Genomic DNA, 9,799 nt, shown 5'->3' with positions numbered 1-9,799 from the left:
TACTCTTCTTCCAGATTTGTTTAGAGCCAGAGAGAGAGGTGCCTTCGTGCCCTTCCAACTCCCCGCCTCGCTACTTATCTTGCAGTTTCTCTGAGATTACCATTGATGTGGGGGTGCCCATTTTCACGCGCACAGCTGGTCACTTCACCCCCAAGCAAAGATGTTCTGTTTCTTCATCCGACATGAGAGGTGAGATGTAGTGAAATCTTGGTTTATGTCAGAGATCTACTATTGTCTTTTAGGGCAATTGATTTTAATGCATTTTAAAAAATGTGGCCACACAAGCAGTCTAGAAATATCATGCTCCTAAAGAAGTTCCTCCTTTGTATTCACAGGCTTTCTCAAATATGGGAAAATCTGAAATTAACGAACCAATAGAATGGTTTAGTTGATCACTATGCCACGTTAGACTTTGTAACCAGAAAATAAGCCAGTTAACTATGGTGGTTTCCTGCCCCAATGGCCAGCCTTTTTGCAAAATTGCCAAACAGATGTGAAAAAAAAATCCTGCCTTGTTCTTTCATTGGCCACAGAAATCACAATCCCTTCAAGCCCTCAATAAGAAATGGAGGTGGGGGGGGGGGTCACATTTGTAGGCCTGTATGGTTCCTTCCTTCTGGCTTTCAAGGTGGCAGCCTCTTTAGAATCAGATTTCTTCCAAAGTTCTAAACCAGGATAAGAGGGTCTCATCTGGAGCAAGGATTAACGTGGGTGTGCACCCTCGGACAAAGTCCCAACCCTATGGTGAAGAAACAGGCAGTTCAAAGGATTCTCTATGAAGAAGGACGTCAACTAAATATGCTTAGAAGAGATGTCATTTGGCCACACAGCGCTAGGTCAGGAAGTAGCAAGAACAAAGGAGAAAGAGGGGGAAAAAATAAAGTAACAAGACAGTGCCATGGAAATTATATTCAGAGCCTTGCTTAGGGCACTAAGCTGTAAGAGCCCATACTCTTCGGTGTGTTCGGGGGACAAATGATCTGAAGTGGCTGCCATCTCCATAGTGGACCATATTCATACCATGCATCACAATGCAATGGGATCCAGTTTGGAAGAGAGGACGAGCAGACAGACTCTTTGACTTCAGGAAGTAGGTCTGCCAACTCTCTCTCAGCAAACTGGTTTGCTCCATAACATGTGAAATCTTTGCATGTCCAATTAAGATGTTTTTCAATCATTTAGCTAGGAAAGTCACATTGTCCACCAAGCCTAGCATTAAATACAGAAGACCTCCAGGCACCAACCTGCACCAAGAATTTAACTTGCATCTCCTTAAAATGGTTATCTATTCCAAGTCTGTCTAATCTGAAAACTGTTTATACAGAAAGGACAGCACCTCCTCAGGAAAGCAGATGCCCAAACATTGAATACATAAAGCCCCAAAAGCATTTAATCTTATAAACAAAATCATGTGTTGGGGTGACAGCAGGGGATTTAATGCAAAAAAATCTTGCATGCATAATCAGAGCAGTTGAGTTCATCATGCAACGATCAGACCAACAATAAGATGGAAAATGTTCCTATGTAATATATATTTCTTTTTTCTTACCACCACCAGCATCTCCTCCAGCTCCGGGATTAGGTTGAGGAACAGGTTTTTTCGTGACCGGACCTATTGGATGCAAAAAAAAGGGTCAAATTACACAGCACCATAAGCCATGATTCAATAGAATGAACAAACATACAATGAAGCAAACACAATAAAACTGCAACATACATCTTTAGAGGCGGTATTATCTAGACATGCTGACTTCCTGTCTACTGGTACCTTTGGGATAACGAAAGGATACACCTAAGGAACTACTGTACCTTTTGGATCTGGCAAAGGCAAGCGCGACAGTAATTTGCATGATTTAAGATGGTGGTAATGGCAAGAGCACCTTTTCTAGGTGTTCCCATTGTTATGGATTGATCGCCTCAAGATAAAAGTGAAAGGGGTGCCGGATAGGTTCATTGATGGTTTAGCTTCTACATCCATCTATCCATCAACATGTCTACAATGCAGTGGGGAACAAATCGACCAATATAAAGGGTCAAGAAACGACATAGGTCCCTTTTCTGCAATGTCCTCTAGGAAACATAAAACCTTTTTCAGCATGGTGATCCTAGGGATTGCTTGTCACTTGAATATTCCGCACGATGCCTGGATATTGTTTCATATACATAACAGCTTCAAGAACAAAGCGCTTCCAGTTCAGCATTGACGGAGGGAGAGGGGTTGATTGGGTTTGTAGTATCATTCTTTAAACCTGCAATAGGTGGTTGATCATCCACTCGAGGCAAATATACAGCCTTGTCAAAACAAAAGGAGACGGGAGAACCAAATGGCATGGTCTAATTGAGGCAAACTGGATCTTAAGAAGGTCCACCGATTTCCATCTTTAAGTTAGTGTATGAGCAATACATCCTTAGCTCGCCCATAAGGACTGTGCCTACATCGGGTCACGCGTTAGTGAGCCGCGTGCCTAGTATTCACTCCAGTCGCATCTGAAGCCATGAGCCACTGATGAAGACATGTGCACAACACTAAGGGAGCTTCTACAACAGATTTGCTTCCAAGGTCCACAGAGCAAGAACTAGTAGAAGTGCATTTCCATTTACTATTCCGAGTTCAATGCCAGAGCAAGCACACAGACTTAAGTTGAAGCACTGCCAGCATAACCAACAAATGGAACCCAATTGCCTGTTTCTAGGGTAAACACAACAGTCACCTTGTGGCTCTATACAGATTAGGACCCACACAAGCCCTAGCATTTAAACCTAGTTGCAGTTAGAGGAAGGGTTTATGAATTTAGGAATGTGTAGGCTGTGTTCAGCTTTTCCCAGCATATCTATCACAGGCAGAGTTCTGAAGTTGGCTCCTTGGTGATACAGCTTTAGCTTGCCTATTTAGCCAATGGGACAGGTTGTAGAGCGTTCGGCCGAAAGCCAACTTTACCACATATGGTCGCCCCTTGCACTTTTATCTGGCTTTTGAGTTTGTGAAATGTTTTTCTCTCAGTCAGGCATAATCCAAAGCCTGGCCCCTAAGGTACCCCTTAGTCTCCAAGGGAGAGTACACTTTCTGCCAGTCACGCGGTTAGGATGGGGATTTCTTTTTTGCCACGTCATAATCATTTAACATAGCTTAGTTCTTCTGGGCTGCCCCTCCATTCATCAAAATGGAGGTTTTAGTGATTTGCCTAGAAAACCCTAGGAGGTCACACCTCTAATCCTTGTACCTCTGTGCAAGAGGATATAGTTATCTCTGGCCACTGGATGAGCGTCCTAGGACTGTAGGCTGTATTCAGATTGAATAGATTCTCACTGGAATATGCACACACCTGTCTGGGACAGTGTAGATTCTTTCCTTTGTGTGAGCAATGCTTTTAGATTGCATGCGTGTGCTTGGACGGATGGACTGCCATCGGTTGGTCAGCCCTCTGTCTGAATTATGCTTGCTCTGAGATTGGGTACAATGTTCGCTTAATGATTTCTGAGGGGAATAACAGGAGACCCCCCACACCCTGCCCACTCCTTGTATGCAGCTGGATTCTTTGCCTGTACTCTGGAAGGCCTGCTGATTGAGGAAATACCAAAGTTCTGCACAAGAATCCTTTGATGCTCCAAAGAATCCGGTGGAGTAACCAGCTCAGTTTTGGATTACTTTGCCAAAGAGTTCCAGTATGCACATTTATTCCTGGAACTTCACTAATTGCAAGCTAGTTCAACAAGTCGCCTTCCTGCCAAGTTTCAGCGTTCTAGTATCCAGGGATCCTGTTCTGGAGGGCTTCCTTTGTTCGTAACTCGAGAGATGCCGGCCTTCTTTAATAAAATGGCATATTTTGATCAATCAAAAAGATGTCCGCCTCACATTGCCGACCCCTCGCAGGAGTCGCAATACTTACCAGTGCCCCATATCGCCTCCATTACAAAGCTTGTGAAGAACTTCATTTATACTCCATACAATCGCTTTTTAAACTTTTTTTGAACAAGCTGCTCTAGAAGTTAGGAAAAGTACTGAACATTGTTCATCCCCCACAAGAACATTTTCTAACTTTATTCTCTCACCTAAAGGAACGTAGGACTGATAAAGTGAGGGCTCCTATTCCTGTGGACTGGTTATCCAATTGCTTCATGGGTGAATTTTGTGCATTGTTATAACTGTTCGGAGAGTTTTTCTAAAGGCTACACAAGAGGCTTTATAAAACTATACCTTGGGCAATACAGAGCCTCCAACTCTTAGTATAGACATGTACTACTTAATTTGGTAGCGTGGACAGAGCAGTCAGGCTGATCTTAAGAGGGTGAAAGGGATGTAGGAAGGTACACATTACTTGTAGCCTAGGTATGGTCCAAAGAAGCACTGATGCATTGTAAACAGAGGTTTAATCTATATATGCACAGGCAAATAGAATTCTTCAGAAAGGTAAGTACTATGAGAAGTCAAACACAAACTACATTTAGAATAGCACTATGCAGTTCAAGGGGAGTAAAACATAGGGTTACACATTTAGAATAGCAGTATGCTAATCAAGGGGAGTAAAACCACATTAGTAGACTTTTAGAATGTCAATAGGCAATTCAAGGCAGGCAGAGCCTATTGGCAGTACACCAAGTTACTTATTCAGTGTCCATTATAAAATAGTTACACCAATATTCCTTTTCAGAATAGTAGAACACGATTCTAAGCAAAGCAAGAACCTACAAATTCCTTTTCGGGTGGGCAGCATGCACTTCAAGGAAAATTGAGAACTCAGTATTGCACATTTAGAATGGCGGTATGCTATTCAAGGCGAGTAAAACCTTATTGGTAATAAACTCTTACACTTATTCTACTTCAGGAATAGTTTGTAATACCAATGTTTCTTTTCAGAATAGTTTAACAATTCTATGGTAAGCAAGAACTCTCACTTTCAGAAAGGCAGTAAGAAGTTCAAGGTAAGCAAAACCTAATGTTACACATTTGGAATGGCAGTAAACTATTGGAGGTGAGTAAAACCCTATTGGTAGTAAAATGTTAACTTATACTATTTCAGGAATATGTAGGTACACCAACATTACTTTTTAGACGGGGGACACACTTAAAAAAAACAAATAAACAACTTTGTATACTTTTCGGGCAATAAGCAATTCAAAGGCAAGTAATAACTTTGTAATTTATTCTGTTTCAGGAATCAAAGTTATATCACTAATACATAGCAACTAAGTACTTTGCAACACTTGTTAACATTTCTCTTCAGAGGCCTTATACTTTGGAAGGGTTGTTGAGGAAGGGGAGGGTGATCTGGAGGGGGAACCATGGTGGTTTAGGATCCAGTTGTAGGCAGGTCAGGATAAGGCAGAACTGTAGGAAAGTCAGAGTTCCAGAGTATTTCTCGTCAGACAAGTACCCAACTTTAAAGTTACTGGACGTGCTCAGGGACGTCGTAGAAGTCTCACTATAGGGGGTTCCAATGTTAGGCCTGGGTGAACGGTATGGGCGAACTCCAAGAGCACGAATCACCACGCTAGCCACATAGGAGAGACACAAATAGCCACACAGTACCTCAGCAGTGAAGAAGAGCTTGTAGATGGATCCCTTCATGAAGTGAAGCACAGGACTCAGTCTCTGGATTCTTGGTCATGGTGATGAAAGAACCAGAACCGACACTGAATGAGAACTTGATCCAGCAGTTGATGTTAAGCAAAATTGTATGCAGTACCCTTTGGGTGCACGACAACAACCCTGACCTCCTGGCAATAGGAACCCAAACTTTGGTACAAGTCTGTACTACACAGGTTGGTAGCGTGTTGAGCAGCAAGGCTTATCTCAAGAGGGGTCAATGTGAGCTGTAGGAGAGTTACACAGTGACAGGTATTCAAATAAACACACACAGGTTTCTTGAATAAACAATTATTAATTTATTCATCAGTCAGTTAGAATAAGCCTTCTTCAGAAGGGAGCAATATAAAAGCAACACACACGTACACTTCAAAACTACACACTCTTAGTCCCTAAATAAGTAAAGACCCTTTTGGGATGGCTCACAGTCACAACCTACACCCTCAGGTGACTTCAATAGCTACGGTGCTTGGGACATTTATATCTTACTGTTTTCATTTAGAATACTCTTAGAACTTGGTCAGAGGAAAAGGTTATTTTAACAAACAAGAGACCACAAATATTCTTAAGCATGCAAATACTTTCGGATCTCATAAGCAGTGTCATTCAATGTTACAAGTTGTTAGCGAGAATTCTCATAAATGTGCTAATTCCCTTCACCTTAGAGACCCCCGGCAACTTTGCTGGATTTTGAGGACTTGATTTTTTTTCATGGAAAGAGTGTGAGCCTTTCCCCCCCATCTTTTCATGTATTTTGATGTGTGTTTTAATCTTGTGTTCTTGGATTATGTCGTTTTAGATAACTCCATAGCATCATTCTTTCATGTGTGTCACACAGCACCCTCAGTGTAGTGACATAGGGATGTCTTTTAGGCTTCCCAAAGGTTTAAATACCTTTTCTGGGGTGAACTACTGTTCCCCATAGAATGTAAGGTTAAATTGACTTTATTAGCCTTTTTAAATTCCTAGATCCAGCACACACCATCTTCCCATAGAGTGCTGGAGGGGTTACCTAGTACCCCACTACCCCCCCCCCCACCCCCCCCCCCCCCCCCCCGAGTCTAGAAGCTCATGTAGCAGTCAAATGCTACCGTATTCTTTCAAAATGGCTGGTGGCAGTGGTTTTACAACGAACTACCATGATTTTTCCCGACCGCGAACACCAGTGTCTAAAAATCACGGGAGCCATGTTTTTCAAGACGGCGCCTTAAACAGGTCCGGTCTTCTTTTTTTGACATTTCTTTTTGGAAAGATCCTTTCAGTGTTTGTGTCTGCGCACCAAATTAGGTTTGGTCCCTTTGGCGGGCTTCAGGACCGAAGACCGCCTCTGGCGCCTGAGTGTCTGGGGTGGGCAGGAAGTGAGGGAGGTGCCCCTGTGCTTAGTCTCCTAGGAGACCCAAATGGACTCTGGCGTGATTGGCTGGCTGACTATCCGGCATGGACAGCCACCCTGCTGGGTCAGTGGCAGCTAGGCTGGAATGAAAAGGAGAAAACTGTTTAAAAGGCAAGTCTCTTGGACTGGAAAGCAGAGTCGACCACTGGAAAGAAAGAACTGAAGAGAAGCTGGAAGAGGACGTCTGCTGCAACTCCTGGACCGTTGGGTTTGCCCGGTGAAGCCCTGTTGCTAGTCCGAATTGCCAAGTTCCATCTCGACAGAGAAGCCCCTTCAAGGACGACTTCTTCCCTCGAGTTGGTGGGACCAATCAACTCATAAGCCACTGGATACCATTCTCCGAGCTGGTTAGGATTATCCAGGGGGGAAGGACACCAGCTTGTGTGCTTGACTACAGCTATTCAAACTGAAGTAACTACATTTTGTCTGTGTTTTCCGGTGATCCGGTGCAATGCAGGAGACCCCCTACATCTTCCCACTTGTCCCCACGACTGAGGCTCAGGAACAGTGAGATCTGCAGGAACTGCCAGGAACCAACGTCTTCAGCTGCATCTTTTCTTCATATTAAATGTACTGTGCCAACCCGATTGAGAAAACCTATCTCTCGCGGTGAAAGTTCGTGGAACTTTCCCAACTTGCAGGCCTAATCAGCTTGTGACCCAACATATGCTTCTTTTTCATACAAACTACTTCTGAGAACTTTGGCAAAGACTTTACCGTTTACTACAAGAACTGCTCTTTCCTATTCAAGACACTAGTCCATTGACTTGGGCTTAGGCCTATTGAACTAAATCAAGTCCTCTAGTGAACTGAAACTATTTGCACTGCCTAAGAAAGTATATGTGATCTATTCTATTAACTTGTGCCTCTGCCCTCCTATTTAAAGTGACTTAAATGCTATTTTGCTCCTATTTCAGGGGAGCCTAATTTACTCAGAAACGTACTGGTTTGATATTGAAGTGTATTTGTGTATGATATTAAGTTGCCTCCTTCTAGTGAAGGTTTTCTAAATGACTGTAATAAATCAATAAGTATTTTACCAAGAAACCTGCAGTGTAAGTGTCTACTTGAACCGCTGTGATTGTCAGACCTCTGTGTAACCTCTTGTACTGCTCACATTCCCTCTTGAGATGAGCCTGGCTGCTCAGCTTGCTACCACAAACTGTGTAGTACAGACTTATACCAAAGGTTGGTTTTGCTTACACCTGTAGTCCTAATTGCATGTGGTGGTCCCAGAGGGTACTGCATGCAATTCTGCCTACCACAGGTTAAGCCAAAGTCAATGGGCAAGAGTCTATATGAGCTGAAGCACTTCTGGTAGGTAAGTAGAAAAAGTCTTTGCATTTGTGGTAGGAAAGTAGAAAAAATATTTGCACAATGTTTTAGAAGTCTTTGAAGAAAAGAAGAATCAAATGTAGGTCCACAAGCTGTTTAGGCTTGTGAGTAGTAGAAGATGCAAGCAACTCTACAATAAATGGTAAATTCTCTCATACTTTACAGTACCGATGGATTGAAGAAAAAGTTCAGCAGATGACCTCTGTTCCTGTGCAGCTCTGCAGATCTCACTGTTCCTGGGCCTCAGTCGTGGGGACAAGAGGGAGGACTTCTGGGGACTCCTGCTCTGCAATGGGATGGTCACTGCTCGGAACCGGGAATTTTGGAACAGGGGTGCTGTGGTTTTGCCGCCACAATCATGCAAAGGATGCGGGGGACAACCCCACAACCCCCGGACCCATTATACCATTTAAGGGGAGCGGGACACCCCCGCAACCTGCGCTCCCCTTAAATGGTATGATGGGGTACACCTTTACTGGGTCAAACCACAGCATTTGTGCAGCGATTTTATTACCCGATACCTTTTCAAACAAGTGGCACTTCAGTGTTTCAGCTCCTCCCGACTACTGGAAATCGCAACACTGTGGTTGTAGAGATGGACTTTCCTTGCTTCTGGGGTCCCGCACTCTGTTGAGGGGGCTCAGGCTTGGTCAGTCCTGCTTCCTGCGAGTCCAGAGAATCTTCCTGGAGCTCTTGGCCAACTTAAAAGCAACGCACACAATCTGGTGTTCCTCTTCATGGCGTTTCGGTTTTCCAGCAGCAACTCTGTGGAAATGCAACCAGCTCAGAGAGAATGTCCAGGTGGCTACTTTGGAGTTGATTGGTCCCACCAACTCAACGGGAGAAGTTGTCCTTGCAGGGGCTTCTCTGTCGATACGAATTGGGAGTTTTAGCACAGCAGCAGGGCTTCACCGGGCAAATCAACGGTCCAGGAGTTGCAGCAGGAATCCTCTTCAAGTTCTCCTTCGGTTCCTTCGTGCAGTGGTCGACTCTGCCTTCCAAGCCAAAAGCCTTGTCTTAGTCAGTTCTCTCCCATTCATTCCAGACTAGCTGTCAGTCACCCAGCAGGGTGGCTGTCTTTGCCGAACAGTCAGCCGGCCAATCACCACAGAGTGCATTTGGGTCCCCTAGGAGACTAAGCACATGCAGTTCCAGGCACATCCCGCACTTCCTGCCCCCACCAGACACCCTAGAGCCAGAGGCAAGCTTCACTCGTGAATCCCGCCAAAGAAAACGAACGAAGGTACCAAACCTGGTTTGGCGCACAGAGTAAATCTCAAGAAGAACCTTTCCAGCAAGAAATGGCAAAAAAACAAGACCGCAGACATTTTGACAAAATGGGCCCCCATGGCTGCCTTACTGCAGCTGCAAACGCAGGCTGTGGTAAAAACACACACACACACACACACACACACAATGGTAGTAAAAAGTAAACCACTGCCACCAGCCATTAATTGCTGAAAGGTTAACATAAAATTGTTACATGA

The 9,799-nt window shown here is 44.0% G+C and overlaps 1 protein-coding gene across 7 annotated transcripts in view; it reads right to left on the bottom strand.

The window, feature by feature from the left end:
- LOC138526371 (CD99 antigen-like) overlaps window positions 1–9,799 on the bottom strand; it is a 383,615-nt gene that overhangs the window by 203,068 nt on the left and 170,748 nt on the right. For all 7 annotated transcript variants that reach the window (XM_069637030.1, XM_069637033.1, XM_069637035.1 and 4 more), the window contains one exon: window positions 1,550–1,612. In XM_069637030.1, the coding sequence (XP_069493131.1) occupies window positions 1,550–1,612 (63 nt within the window). The remainder of the gene's footprint in view (window positions 1–1,549; window positions 1,613–9,799) is intronic.

Source organism: Ambystoma mexicanum, chromosome 7p (genome assembly GCF_040938575.1).
Source record: "Ambystoma mexicanum isolate Mex_15411 chromosome 7p, UKY_AmexF1_1, whole genome shotgun sequence".
NCBI classification, from domain to species: Eukaryota; Metazoa; Chordata; class Amphibia; order Caudata; family Ambystomatidae; genus Ambystoma; species Ambystoma mexicanum.
Note: the sequence above shows the minus strand (reverse complement) of the source record. Positions and strands in the feature narration are given on the sequence as shown.